Source organism: Xyrauchen texanus, chromosome 14 (genome assembly GCF_025860055.1).
Source record: "Xyrauchen texanus isolate HMW12.3.18 chromosome 14, RBS_HiC_50CHRs, whole genome shotgun sequence".
In the NCBI taxonomy this organism is placed as follows: domain Eukaryota; kingdom Metazoa; phylum Chordata; class Actinopteri; order Cypriniformes; family Catostomidae; genus Xyrauchen; species Xyrauchen texanus.
The window spans coordinates 38,481,473-38,497,154 of record NC_068289.1 but is presented as its reverse complement, the minus strand read 5'-3'; the positions used below and the strand labels follow the sequence as shown (position 1 = coordinate 38,497,154).

The 15,682-nt window shown below is 39.6% G+C and overlaps 1 protein-coding gene across 1 annotated transcript in view; it reads right to left on the bottom strand.

Moving 5' to 3' along the window:
- The window catches only part of LOC127655361 (E3 ubiquitin-protein ligase SH3RF3-like), a 168,488-nt gene extending 153,188 nt beyond the window's left edge, over nucleotides 1–15,300 (bottom strand). Inside the window, exon 1 of the mRNA XM_052143126.1 lies at nucleotides 14,701–15,300. Coding sequence (XP_051999086.1) covers nucleotides 14,701–15,021 — 321 coding nt within the window. The 5' untranslated portion in view covers nucleotides 15,022–15,300. The remainder of the gene's footprint in view (nucleotides 1–14,700) is intronic.
- Nucleotides 15,301–15,682: the final 382 nt, after the last annotated feature.

The window sequence follows — 15,682 nt, the reverse complement described above, 5'->3', positions numbered from 1 at the left end:
GTCTTCTTTTCTCCCCAATTTGGAATGCCCAATTCACACTACTTAGTAGGTCCTCATGGTGGTCCGGTTACTCGCCTCAATCTGGGTGGTGAAGGACGAGTCTCAGTTGCGTCAGCTTCTGAGACCGTCAATCCGCGCATCTGATCACGTGACTCGTTGTGCATGACACCGCGGAGACTCACAGCATGTGGAGGCTCATGCTACTCTCCACGATCCACACACAACTCACCACACGCCCCATTGAGAGAACCACTAATCACCACCACGAGGAGGTTACCCCATGTGACTCTACCCTCCCTAGCAACCGGGCCAATATGGTTACCCCATGTGACTCTACCCTCCCTAGCAACCAGCCCAATTTGGTTGCTAAGGAGACCTGGCTGGAGTCACTCAGCACGCTCTGAATTCAAACTCATGACTCCAGGGGTGATAGTCAGCGTCAGTACTCGCTGAGATACTCAGACCCCAATTAAAATGTTTTAACTTTAAATCGGCGCTTGTAAAGTTAATAAAGTTTTAATTAGCCATTATTTTTTGCACACAAATGAATTGATTAACTTCATGCGAGTCATGTGGATTGCTTTGGTGCTGCTTAAATATGCTTTTTGGACCATCAAAAATTGGCGTCTATTCACTTGCATTGGATGAAGCCAAAATACTGGGATACTTTTCTAAAAATCTTAAATCCTGTTCTGATGAAGAAAGGTCACATACATCTGGGATGGCCTGAGGGTGAGTAAATTATCAGGAAATGTTCATTTTGGGGTGAACTAATCATTTAAGCGGCCTGAAATTTCGCTTACAAGAACATTTTCAATACAGGCAAAACTCTTGATTATAATCAACCTATATTTAGTGTGAAACAATCTTTTCTAGTTGTCTCGAAGAGCCATACTAGACAATAATGAGCATGCTGCATCCTGAGGGAGATTCAGCACACTTAATGTTATGATGCTGCGGTTATGTCGGCATGGTTACTGCACATGAAGACGGAGGAACGGTCCTCGTGTAGATGCAGAGCACAGAGCTCATCAGGTGTAAGCTGGTGACGAGGAGGCATTTAGGAATATTCATTTCATCCCTCAGTTTAATAGTGTGTTGCCTGAAATGAATCATTTGTCCCCTCAGTTTATTTCCCTCAATGTGAGTAATGGCGTCTCAGTTTAACATCTCATTCCCTCTCTAGTTTGGTGAGCCAGTACAGCACACTATCTATAGAAATATGAGGTCTATTAGTGGGGCTGCAACTAACCATTATTTTGATAATTGACTATTCTAAATATTATTAGAATGATTAATCGACTATTCAGTGATTATTGCAACGATTAATCATTAGCACTTAACCGATTATTCAGCTTGTGCCCCGAATTATAATGCAAAATACCAAATAAGTAAATACAGAAGCAGTCTCGTTGTGGAATTAGTGGAGTCGGAGGTCTTTAAAGGAAACACCCCGGTGTTACATCTTAAATTAGGTTTAATGCGTTACAGCTTTATTAAAGTTCAAATAATACGGAAGCAGATCATGTAAATAACTACAAACTCCGAAACCATCATATCTCTGTGCGGTCAGCGCCTCTTCTATGAGATGTGTGAATGTCCCGATCTAAGGGGGAGAGATCGAAACTGCACCGGCTGATGCACACTCTGTCACGGGATGCTCGTCCCTCGAGCGCACACGCTTAATGCAGCTAGACTATAACATGATGACTCAGGACTTATTGAATCATAATATATGTGTCACTGTGTGTTTATTATCGTGAAGCACATTGTCAATATGCAGCTTTATTAATAAGAGAGAGTTTGTTTTAATTAAAGATGGATTGAAGTGAACAGAAAGGTGAGACAGTTTTGGCTTGTTTTCCAACATAAATATCTAAAACTCATTTAAAACAAAGTACATTTACTTTATCAGCTCTACTGCAGAATAAAACATTGTTATCTGAAAATGTTTTGAATATAATATAAAATATCTAAAAACCCTTTAAAAAAAGATGCATTCACCTGAGAAGCAGCATATAAGATATTTACACGTGCTTTCGGAGAATAGATCTTGAATATTAGTATGTTTTGTCTTTACTGCACTCGCAGAAGTAAAACCAAGTGAAAAAATACACTTGTATATAAAATACACTCTCTTAAAGCAAGTCAAATATTTAATATGTTGCTACTCAAGTACAAATAAAGAGGATTTTTAGATATTTTAAATGTAAAACAAGACAAAAACACTTGATAAGAGGATTTTTTGCAGTTAATTTCTTTACTTAATTAAAATAAGTATTTTGTTCTTTAATTCAGTGAATTTCATTTAGAGGTATTTTTAAAAGATGATTTTGTCGTTTTTATTGTTAGTCAGTTTATTGTTAGTTAAGTCGGGCACAAGCTGAATAATCGGTTAATAGTTGACGATTAATCATTGCAATAATCGCAGAGTAGTCGATTAATCATTCTAATAATCATTAGATTAAAGGTGCACATTAAAATGACTGTAAAATAATGGACGTGTCTCACAATCATCCTGTAGAAATTTTTCCTCTGTTAAATACCACATCTGTGAGAGAATCCATGTTCCACCTTTTTAGAAATTAACTGTTAAAAATAGAAAGCAAGCCTTTGTTATATATTTTTTTCTATATTCAATCTTGTTGTTACAAGTGACAAGTCTGTATCTTTATGCCTGAAAAATGCATAAATTATTTTGATATAACGATTATATCAAAATAATCGTTAGTTGCAGCCCTAATTACAAGGTTAACAAATAAAAGAATATTTTTTTTGTTTAATTCACTAAAAAATTTAAAAAAAAATATATATTTTTTTTATCATCAAGTGTTTTTGTCTTGTTTTCACAAATACATTTCAATGAGAAGCAACATATAAGATATTTAGAATTGCATCTTAAATATATAGGCGTATTTTTACACTTGGTTCCGGTAGAGAACGCACAGATGACATTTTTGTTCAAATAAATGCAAAATAAAGATCAAAGTTTGAGATCAAGGTGTCTTGCTTTATTGTGTAGGATTAACCCTAAACCTGCTTAACGAAAATCACCCCATAGTAGCAGCTAGCGTCCAACCAGCGCTAATACCGGTGTTGGTCGGTTTCCTGCAGAGTTTGTATTCCTGCAACCAACCGACCAATCAAAACTGCTCGACCAAGACTCTTCTCATCGACTAATGGTTATTCGACTATCAGGGGAAAGCCCTACGAGAAGCAAGTCTAAATATCCTATAAGCTGCTTCTCATGTGAATGAATCTTGTTTTAAGGATTTGTAGATATTTTGTTTCCTTTTTAGACGCTCTGAACTTGCTTAAGTGGAATGCCAGATCCAGCTCCACTATATTTAACAATGACACTGCTTCTGTATTTACTTATTTTGTATTATTGCATTATAATTCCCTCAAACTTTGCCATCTACATCAGCTTTTAGTATGTCTGAAAGTTCGAAGTGCATCCGAACGGTGAGCTGTGTTTTCTTCCTCTTAGACAACGCGAAACAGAGTTTACGATTGCTGAGCGACGTTGCAACTTGACGCAATAATAAATAAATCAAATGATGTGCAGTCACAGGTGTGTGTTGAGCAGCTATTGTACAACGACTCCAAACACGGCTCATCCAATCAGTTTTGACAATATTACTGTGCGACCAGGAGGAGGGCGGGGCCGTGACTACTGACGTCAGATTTAGCATTCATTTGTTATAAGTGATCTTCTCTTTTGGATTGAGTCCATCAAGTTCCAAATAACAAAAGAGCAAATAATCAAACAAGATGAAGTAACCGTGAGTGCAGTTACTTCCCCTGAATAGCAGCATTAAATGGCCAAACTGATCTTGTTCTGGAGGGTTCTTGTTAACTCCGAGATGACAAATGGGAAAACTCGACCTCGCCGAAACTGCAGCCGGAGCGCTCGCGTACAGATATGAACAGATGATGGTGTCGCACAAAGTCCTTTCATCGTTCCCCTACAGATGGGCTTCTGCTCCTGTCTGTCACGTTCAGATTCTTTATGTACAACAATTATACAAATCACCATTTGCTTCTGATGACTTCCTGTTGATGGATGATTAGAGGGATGTTCTTTCGTTGCCATGCTTACAGGGATGTTTCTGGAATGAATCCGGAAAATGAAAGTGTCTCTGTGAAGATTGAGCGGAGATCATGTGCAGGCCAAACGTCTTTCTCTCTCGCTCTCTCTCTCTAGTGACACAGAATCACTGTTAGTGTCCGTGGCGTCTGACAGTTCTCTCCAGTCTGCACTTTCAGCAGAATTCAGAGCATGTTTGAAATTTTAATGGCAGACTTCAGCTGAGCTAGAACTCAAAAACACAACACCCGAGGCTGCAGACATGTCTCAGTTTACAAGAGGTTGCATTACAAACAATCATTGTCACTTTCACTGACTAGGATGTCAAATTTCCCTCATGATCTGCTTTCATCCATCACACCTTTCAGTCTAACATCCTCATGTCTCAGGAGATCAACGGTCAGGGAACATTTACAGTCAATAAATAATACATCAGATTTCAGTTTCTCATCAAATCTTATCGTATACTTTCATAACAAACATGAGTCTCATGAATAATTAATTAGACTTCTGAATGATACTTTTGTGTTCTTTTGAAGCTTGAAGAGGTGTCACCATAAACTGCCATTGTATGACATCACTGAGCACAACATTTATTCACAGTTTCTCCCAAGAAAGTCATTGTGGCAGGGTGGAGGGCGGGGCCGGGTTGTGATCGTACACACCCGGTCCCGAATTAGGCTAATTATGCTTCCGTGAGGGTTAAAGGTCGACTGCAGGGGATCGTGCGGGAGAGAGAGATCGTTAACGGACATGTCCGTCATGTGTGTGTTTATGTTGTCTTTTAAGTTTATCATTAAACTATTATTTATATTGAAAAGCCGATTCTCGCCTCCTCCTTTCCATTGACTACCTTTACAGTCATGTAGTGTTACAACAACACAGGGGTGAGTAAACAATGACTGGATCCCTTTAACGGTCAAAGCTTGATTCTACGTACAGAAGCAAATGTTGTGACGGAACATTTCATGACGATTGGAAATGTAGAGAAGATATTTGTAACTCACTAGCATCAGCAGATGTGTGTTAATGTAGCCGCGGATGGAGAGAGCGTTTAGCTGAACGCCAGTAAACAGTGCGGAGCGGTTAGAGGCATTAAACTGACAAAATCACACAGAAGCGGGATTTTTATCCTGCTGTGTGCAGCAGAGCAATAATAAAGACATCTGTAGGTCAGCTAGCTTCCAGTGAAAACATTGAGCTACGGCGATGTGCAGAATGATCCTGTAATGACACACATCAGTCAACAGGCCTTACTGTACTATATACATCCATCACTGTCAATAAAACAAGACTCACAATTCACTTTATCCACATCACATACAGCTAGAGGAAAAAAGACAGATAGAGCTTGAACATTCAAGGAGTCAGAAAATACAATCAGATATTTTCAATGGAGCACTGTTAGGAGGAATGGGCAAAAATGGTACCTTCAGGGGTACAACAGCTTGTCATTGGGGCAGTACCCTCAAAGGTACACAAACGAACCCTCTTTACACCTTTAAGGCAGGGGTGGACTGAGAAGAGAATTCGGCCCGGGACTTTGCATAAAAACTGGCCCAAAAGTTGTTTTGGCCTCTTCTGCATACCGCTGCCCCCTTAGGCATATAGCGGCGCCATTTTGTGGCCCATTCTGCATAATGCAGCGGCTCATTTCAGCTTATCGTGGCCCATTTCGCGGCCGGCCCGCCAGGTTCTCCCGATGACCAGAGTGTCCCTGATCGGCCCCAAAGTGCGTCAGCCCACCGGGAAAATGCCCGGAATGCCAGATTACCAATTCAGCTCTGCTTTAAGGCCAACACTTGGGTATATTTCGGTTGTCCGTGTTGCTGATGGCTGATGCAAATTTCATCATTAGCAAAGTCCGTGTGGCCAGACCACTCGCAGCCCAAATTTGCTTCACCCGCGGACATGGTCCTCATCTGTGCATATCGTCAGCGCATGCACTGGCCATTGACTGTGACATTGAGCATGCGTCACGCACGTTGATATTCACTCTAGGTTAGAAAAGTATTCTTTGGAAGGCAACGTGGTCGACTGGCGTGATCCCGAATGTAGAAAAATTAATTATATCTGGGACTTTAGATATGTACCCTTTTGAGAAAGATAATGCATGCATTTATCAGACCCAAAACCCAGCCGGGACAGGCCTCACATCCGCCCTGGCCCCTTTGGTGACTCTAGAAAACCTCAGGCCGTTCGTGCGCCCTCCGCTCGAACAAGTTCGCTAAATAAATATCTGCATTTCTCCTGATTACGTCAGAGTTTGTTGGAAAATCATACCAGACTGCTCGAACACTCCAAGACCCGACAAACACAGATTGAACATGTTGAACCGGTGAAGACAGACGCCAACAAATGCCAAAAGGGTGAACACACTGATCCCACAAAACCCAAGAGCTGTTGGATGTTAGTGTTTGTTGGGGCAGTGTGAAACTATTAGTGCATTTAAGGCTATGTATAATGCGTGTATGTATAATTTGTCATGTATAATTTAGCCAAATGTCAGTGGCCGCTGTCAGAACAAAAAGACAATCTCAGATGCCACTAATGCATTCATCACAGAGATAATGGAACAACATCTGCTCCCAAAGCACACGACCTTCAAAATGACTATTGCTTCCATAAATTGGTGAGAATGTAAAAAGGCAAGAGCCTTATAATCGTTTCATTCTTTCATTTCTCATGCAGATTTAACCCTCCTATTGCGTTCAGAATCTGCATACACCTTTTGCATTCGTGGCATTCAGGAAGGTAAATTCAAGCATTTATATCATTCATAACCAGATGGTTTTCATCCTTAACTATATTGTAAGTCATTAATTAACCGATCAATCATGTAAACTGGCACATAATAAAAGTTATTCATTTATATGCATTTTTAAAAAATAATCAAATGTAGAAATTCTTTGACATTTCATAATTAACATAAACTCCAGCAAAACCAGATTGATACATGTCAAGACATCTTTTTCTATCAACATTTCTGTGAAATATTATGGAAATATAACATAATATATAATTTATATGAACATCTGAAGTGAGAATTATTAGTGATTTGAATGAATTTCCTGTTACTCATCACTGCTCAATACAACTTGATGGTCAAAAGATCAAAACAACTGAACAACATTAATATTCTTTACTATGTTTTTAAGATAAATCTATTATATTTACCTGTATGAACTGCTGAATGTTGATGTGTGAGTTTGCTGTACGCTGGTTCTGAATCTTTGACTTCAGAGTAAAAAATTGACAATTTCCTCTTTCAAGCTCTAATTAAACGAATGTGTGCATGAACTTTTGCTCTGGCCAAATAAACTAAATGTAAAATGTGTATTTTGATTTAAAAGATTGATTGAATTTGTCCCACTGAAAGCAACTTACAAATGAGGAACATTGCAAACTGTTTGTTATACAAAGTTGAACAACATCTCCAGTGTAGTGATACCAAGTTTTCAAGGTGGCTGGAGTAGTATAGGTGCTATAGTATAGTATATAGTATAGGTGCATTATATTTTTTTAATAGTAAGTGTACTTTAAATAGTAAGTGCAATTAGTGTGGATTGGTTAAGTACTAGTGGAGCAGATGTACTATCAGCTGGTGTGTTAATGCCAAGATGGGATCATCAGATTGTGTGGATGTTGAAAGCTCATTCCACCACAGAGGAACAGAGAAAGTGCAAGATTGTGAAATAGACTGTGAGCCTCTTTTCGATGGGACCACTAGATCACCGCTTGTTCATAGATCGCAGAGAGCGAGTTGGAGCACAGACCTGTAGAAGTGAACCGAAGTAAGAGGGTGCGCTTCCATTGGCTGTCCTGAAAGACAAAACCAAAGCTTTGAATTTGATGCAGCCAGCTACAGATACCAAGTGAAGTGAAATCAAGGAATGGGGTGCATGAGCCTTTTTTGGCTGATTGAAGACCAGACGTGCTGCTGCATTCTGGACCATCTGCAGTGGCTTAATTGTGTTAGCTGGAAGGCCAGCCAACAGAGCATTGCTTGAAATGACAAGAGCTTGGACCAGGAGCTGTGCAGCATTTTCAGACAGAAAAGGTCTAATTTTCCTGATGTTGTAGAGTGTGAATCTACAAGACCAAGCAGTTGTTGAGATGTGGGCTAGTCATCTACCACCACAAGGTCTGGACTGATAATCTGGCATACCGGGCATTTTCCCAGTTGGCCGACGCACTTTGGGGCTAATCAGGGGTGGACTGGCCATCAGGAGAACCGAGCTGGCCGGCCACGAAACGGGCCGAATGGGCCGTGATTAGCTAAAATGAGCCGCCGCGTTATACAGAAAGGACCATGGATATGCAGAAATGGCCCGCGTCCAGTCCAGCCCTGACCACCACTTCCATGTTCCGGGCTGTTTTGGTTGGTTAGTGTACTTGAACCATGATGAATAGTGTGGTTGTGGTCAACAGATGGGTTGGCTGGGATCCCAAGGAGTTCTGTTTTGGCAAGGTTGAGCTGAAGGTGTCATTCCTTCATCCAGGCCGAAATGTCAGAGAGGCAGGCTGAGATACGAGCTGAGACAGTCGGGTCATCAGGCTGGAATGACAGCAAAAGTTGTGTATCATCTACATAGCAGTGGTAGGAAAAGCTGTGTGCCTCAATGACCGAACCGAGTAATGTTGTGTACATAGAGAAGAGGAGGGGTCCAAGCACTGATCCTTGAGGAACCCCAGTGGTCAGCTGGTGTGTCTTGGACACCTCTCTTCTCCAGGAGACCTTGAACGATCTGTCAGTGAGATATAACTCCAACCATCAAAGCGCAGTTCCTGTGATGCCCAGGTCAGAGAGTGTGGACTGGAGGATCTTGTGGTTCACTGTGTCAAAGGCAGCAGACAAGTCAAGGAGGATGAGGATGGATGATTTGGAGTTAACCCTCCGACTAGCGAGAGCTTCAGCTACGGACAAGAGGGCAGTCTCTGTTGAGTGTCCTTTTTTGAAGCCAGACTGATGTCTGTCGAGTACATTGTTCTTTGAGAGAAAAGCAGAAAACTGGTTGAACACGACCCTCTCAAGAGTTTTAGACAGGAATGGTAGGAGAGAGACCGGTCTGTAGTTCTCAACTACTGTGGGGATATGTGTTGGTGTTATGAGCAATGTGCTACTCCAGCCAGCTTGAATGTATTGGGAAACTTTCCAGTTGAGAGAGATGTAAGGTCAATGGAGAGGCAGCTTGCATAAGACGTGGAGTGGTGGTGGCGTATTGTGCTAAAGCGCTTAACTGGTAATCAGAAGGTTGCTGGTTTGATCCCCACATCCACCACCATTGTGTCCTTGAGTAAGACACTTAACTCCAGGTTGCTCCGGGGGGATTGTCCCTGTAATAAGTGCTCTGTAAGTCACTTTGGATAAAAGCGTCTGCCAAATGCATAAATGTAAAGACGTGACTGGATAGGGTCGAGTGGACAGGTGGTAGGACGTTAGAAAGAAGATAGAAGGTTCCTGTACTAAAACAATGTGCCATTATAAAAATTATTATCTACCTCTCCCCGGTCAAAAATGACCTGAATGCAATAGGAGGGTTAATATGACTCTGTTCCTCACTTGAACTTCACCTAATTTCCTTCTATACAGTTTAAGTATTTTTGTCAAAAACGTGACTAGTAACTTAAATTCTTGAAATCTAAACGGCCTTGAGACACATTTAAAAGTAGCTGTTTGACGTCAGTGTGTCTGGCCCGGTCCATACTGCAAACACAGCTACACAGCGATGTTTTCACAAATTAAAACGAAGCAAATATGCAACAATGCAAAAGGACATTTGTTGGACCTTGTTGTCCACATTTAGAACATACTAACCTGTCTGATAGTCCTGTGTGTAAGCGTCTCCCTCCAATGTTTCTTTAGTGGTGCACGAAGATGCACTGTGGATGGGGCTTATAATCTGTTCTTTGAGGTAGTATACATGGACAGTGTGACAGCGTATACACTATTATCAGACAACCCACAGCAGCACGTACAACTGTCTGGCCACACAGAAGCAGTTACTCCCTCCTCCCTGATGCTGTGTCAGCACAGTTTCTCCCGTGACCTGCTCCGTCTGTGATAGCCCATTAACTCACACTCTTTATGAGTGCTGGTCCTGAGGGACTGTGTGGGGCATTTGTGTGCTTGACGGGTTGAACAGACACCACAAAAGGCAGAGAAAACAATGACAGAACGACTTTGAGCTTCTCAAAGCCAACAACCCCCGTCCCATACCATAGGAAAAGACCCTGCTACTATGGCAACAGCACAATGTGGGAGTCATCGTGGTGTATTCTGTAAAACACCGTTGAAAAATGGCACAAATTTTTTAATAATAGTAAAGTCATTAAAACGATTAAACAACACAAATGGCCGATTCTCACGAAACCTGTTAAGAAAATGTCTTGGTCATATTTAATATTTAAAATATATATTAAATTCGATGTTCTTTAAAGTAATGACGTCTAAGCATACATCATTAAGATGTTTCCGGACACTTAAGCACATTTTATCCCCCAAGTCTCACTGCCACAACATGTCCAGACGTTTAACTTTGACTATTCCCATTGTTTTCAATGATGATTCTCATTACCATAACACGATTACCTTTTTACTGTACCAAAATAAAAAAAGATGGTGTTGAACAATGAATTTTAAGTTCAAATCAATAAATGAAAAGCAGTGAGAAGGGAGAACTATTATGATGTAGGCTATAAAATGCTATTTAAATATTTCTCTTTCATGTTGCAGTAATGAGAATGTCATAATGAATATAATATTTGTGGAGATAAACCGATAATCGGTTTGACTGATATTTTAAACCACTTTTCCATTTAATTGGTTTTTGTTATTTAACCCTTTAAGCTTGGATGTATTAAATATTAATATCACATAATGCATGTAGGCATTATGACCAAAACTGAACAAGTGCTGACAAATTAAAGACAAAAATATAGCGAGTAACAGCTAAATATATATATTTGACAATTATGTTGGTGTTGCTTATATGCTGCGTTTATGCTTATAACTTCACAAATAATAAACGGAACATAAAATCTCACATATGATTATTTAGAGTCTGTGATTATCTTTCAATCGAGTCCACACACAAGATAATCAGATGTATAGATCATTAGATAATCCACATGAAGCACAATGTTACATATGACCACCAGGAGATGGCTCCAAATACACGACACAGACTCAATGATGACTCAAATGACACAGAATGAAACTCATTCTGTGAAATCTCATGACTAAAATCATGTGTGCATGCTATGCAAACCTTTAGTCATTGTTGTGTTTGCATGTGTAATTAGTTCTTATGTACAATTATTATCTTTTATTTGTTTGGAGATGTTTTTGGACACTATGATCAATTATATTTGTAATGTTGGAACTTTTGATTGCTTTGTCGTATCAACACAAACTTTCTCTCAGATACAGTCGACATGATTGGGAACAAAACAAAAGCAGTTTTTCAGAGCCGCCTTATTTACACTCAGAGATATATAATGTAAAATCAGAAAAATAAGAAAAAAGTACATTTTTGGTTTAAGTTTTTTTGTGATTTTTCAGCAGTTTCTAAGATTGAGAGTCTCAGAATGTATCATAATCTATATCATTACTTGACCCTGGTTAGAAGCCTTTTATTTTGGGTATGCCACTGAAACAGGAAATCTTTAAAAACACATTCAGAGCTTAAATGGTTAATATCAGGCTAACTAATAAAGCTAGATCCTAAACAATTTGGCCTATGTATACTATCAGTATGGGAGTTATGTAGTGACAACCCATAATATAGATTACATTTGAGCATCTTCAAACACTGCTGTTATGTCACTATTCGGTTCAACTCATCCAATTTTTTACGGATAGCCTGATACAATATTGCTATCAGAATCATGTCTGACACGGTCGTGTCCTAGAGTGCAATTTTAGTGAGATAAATACAGAATATACTTTATTGTATATATATGTACTGAAAAACACCATCATTAGCGTCACACTCTGTTTGTAGCAGATAACAGTGAGCAGAATGCTAATTCACTTTGAAGTGTGAGGCACATACAGACCACAAGCTTATTTAAATAAATAGCAACCTTTCAAGGTTTAATAATCACATTGGATCAGGTCTGAGTCCAGGAACATGCTGCCTTCAGAGGCTGTACACTGAGGTAGGAAGAGATGAATGCACATCCGAATCCAACGTTCGCATCACATCCTGTCTACAGAGATACCTTAATCTGATCGATTTCTGAAGGCAGCATAGATGTATCCTTCGCTGCCAATCAAATCCCACAATCTGGTGCATGCGGATGCACAGCAGCTGAGCCGGAATACAAAAATGCCAGTTGACAGCAAGTTTGTGTATAAACGTATATTACTTATGATTCCATTTCTAGCGAGGAATTAGTATTGCAGTTATTAAATATACACTTGTTATCGGCAAAACGCTCTTGATTTTGTTCTAGACTGTTAGACCTTTGTGGTTCGGTTGGACTGAATGAATGCTGTTTTCCTAGCAACTATGTGACGTAGCGCTGCGTAGGAAGCATGTCCGTAACCAGTTTCCGGAGGTACCGTCATACGCAAACAATGGCTGATAGGTCACCAAGGCAACAAGGCAGCTACCTTCTGAAGCTACAGTCAAAAACACACAGAAAAGGAAAGGGCTTCAAAATAAAAGCTCAATTTAAATGGAAAAAGTACAACAAAAATAAACTGTATCGCTAATGTAATATTACTACCATTAATAATAATAGTAACAATAATGATAATAATAAATCAATAGTACAAATATAACTCCAATGTAGTGGATTGTGTTGTGAGGTTCTGTATAAAAGCACTTCATTTGATAAAACTAATACCATATTATGTTGAAAATTAATAGTTATTTTTTCATTTGATTAAAGTTTTAATTAACTCATTCATTTAAACATTGATAATAAAATGTAAATAAACTCCTTTAAAACAATAAAAACAACAACAACAACAACAACAACAGGTATCGTATTGGCGAGTACTGAAAAGGAAGTATCAGTACTCGCACGCGTTCTCAAAAAAATGGTATTAAGACATCCCTAAAAAAACTTGTAACATAGGCACAATTAATATATCTACAAAACGAATGTAGAGCACAAGCCTTTAAATGTGTTTCTCGTTAAACATTTTGATATAGTCAAGTGCTAGTGCATGTCCTCAGAGCACAAAGCATTTGAAAACCTTACAGGTCATTGTCAGGGCACCTCTGTGTGGTTAAATTAGAAACGTTAAATTTAGAAATAACAACAACAGTCCATTTAATTGCCTCTGAGCAAGGAGTCTAGGTTTACATCTGTACAACTCTAATATGTTTGTCCTAAACAATAATTATAGAAGCACTTGAGCTGAAGAGGTCCCAAGTTTACATTGCACCATCAAACACAGTTCATGTTTACATTAAATCTCTATGGACTAATGAGCTATTTCTGCATATAATATCAGTCAAATTCCACCTCTTTCCCACTCATTCCATACCCTGTAGTTTGATGATCTTATATGTGTGTGCACACCAAATAACCTGCAGTGACGTCACCAAACTCAAGACTGATAGTATGGAGTTATATTTGTGCCACAATTCTGCACGCACAAAATTATATGAGCGCACAAAAAATGTTCTGCATGTGGAAGATGATATTTTGAGCATGCAAATGTATTTTGTGACACACAGTGGGTTGGAGGAGAAAGCTAAATTTACAAATTCTGAGCAAATTCACATTCAAATAAATTTTATTCAAGCACAAAATTTATTTTCGTTTGCTCAAAATGAATGTATCTTTGCAAGAAGATTCACTGCTTTACAAAACTGAGATCAAGTGTGTGAAAAATAACATTTTGTGAGCTCAAAATATCAAATTGAGTGTGTAGACATTTTTTGTGCACTCAAATTACCATCTTGAATGTTTGTAAAATAAATTGTGCTCAAAATATCATCTTACATGTGCAGATAATGTTTTTGTGCACTCAAAATATAATCTTGCACATGCCTACATTTTTTAATGCGCTCAAAATATCATCTTGTGCATGCATAAAAAAATATTTTGTGCTCAAAATATAATCTTGCATGTGCATACAATTTTTTGTACACTCAAAATATCATCATGCGTGTGCAGAAATGTTTTAATGCACTCAAAATTTCATCTTGCGCACGCAGAAATGTTTTTTGCAGAATTGTGGCACGTACATAACTCCATATTACAGCACCAGTACACATCCAAACGCACTTAAATAGTGAAGAGTTTTCCAGAAATCTTGTATAATAACGCTCTGCGCTGTTTCTTATCTAACTTGGAGATAAGATGAGGTAATATGAGTTGTAGATGTGACGTCAGCTGAAGCTGTCAGAATTACTCCTCGAACTGTTTGAACACTGCATGAAGACTTCTCAGTGCACTACTCTTATATACTCACACACTACACACAAACCTGTACATAGTAACTCTCTGTACGTTCAATACGGATCTGTATAGCTGCTTCGAGACAACAACAACACACTTGGCCAATAAATCTGATTCTGAGATCTTCTGAGGTGTTTCCACTTCTCACAAGGGAGATTTATCTGAGACTGAACAACCGCACCAACCTTGACCGGAGAGCTCCGTGTGGCGACGGGCAGGTCCCTCACCGCTGTCCCCGGGGGCGACGCTCTCTCTCCGCCGTTCCACGGTCGCTGTTTAATCCCGTCCAGTAACCGGACCAGCAGGATGTTGGCCGGCAGCTCGTCGACGGCGCAGTCCACCAGGATGCGGCACTCCGGGCAGCGGAGCTCGTGTCGGGAGCGCACGATGTTCTCGAGGCAGCGGCGGCAGAACGTGTGCTGACAGGGTAACACTCGTGCGCTCGCGTCCAGCCGCTCCAGACACACCGAACACTCCAGTAGATCCAACAGCGACGACTCGTCCATGTTTCTTCTAGAACAGGCGACAGCGATCAACTTGCGAAGATGATGATGATAATAATGTACCGGGAACGGTTAGAGACATACTGACCATCCCGATCGACGATCCTCTGCCGTTTCTGGCGTGCGCGAGCGAAAACAGTGAGGTCACACGCCCGACATCTGCGCGCTGTAAAAACGCACCGCGGGCGAATCACAGCAGCGCATTTAGTAATGTTTGCTGAGCATCAAAATGTGACATTCCTTATTCATTTCTAGTGACGGGGAATTATGCATGTGCACGAGAAAAAACAGGGTTAAATGAAAATCATTTTCTTTTTTGTTATTAAATGGGTCATTATCAAAATATGGTGGCAAACATGTCTCTTGACTTTTCAGTAATGAAACAATTTCAAATAGTCAAGAAAACCCATTTAAAATGCATCATTATACTATCTAGCCTTTCATTAAATAATATGAAATGGTTTGACAATGTTTTAAATATATTTGAATTATCAATTGCCTGAAAAGACCCTTGAACCCTTCGTCAGGTACAGCACTTCTATGACATTTACAGTTATTTATGTTTATTGTTTTACTCATTTTGCTTTCTCAGGTCAAGCATTAGTGCAAGACCTGACAAGCGAGCAGACAAGCAATAAATATTAAGTCATAATTTAAAGCTGCA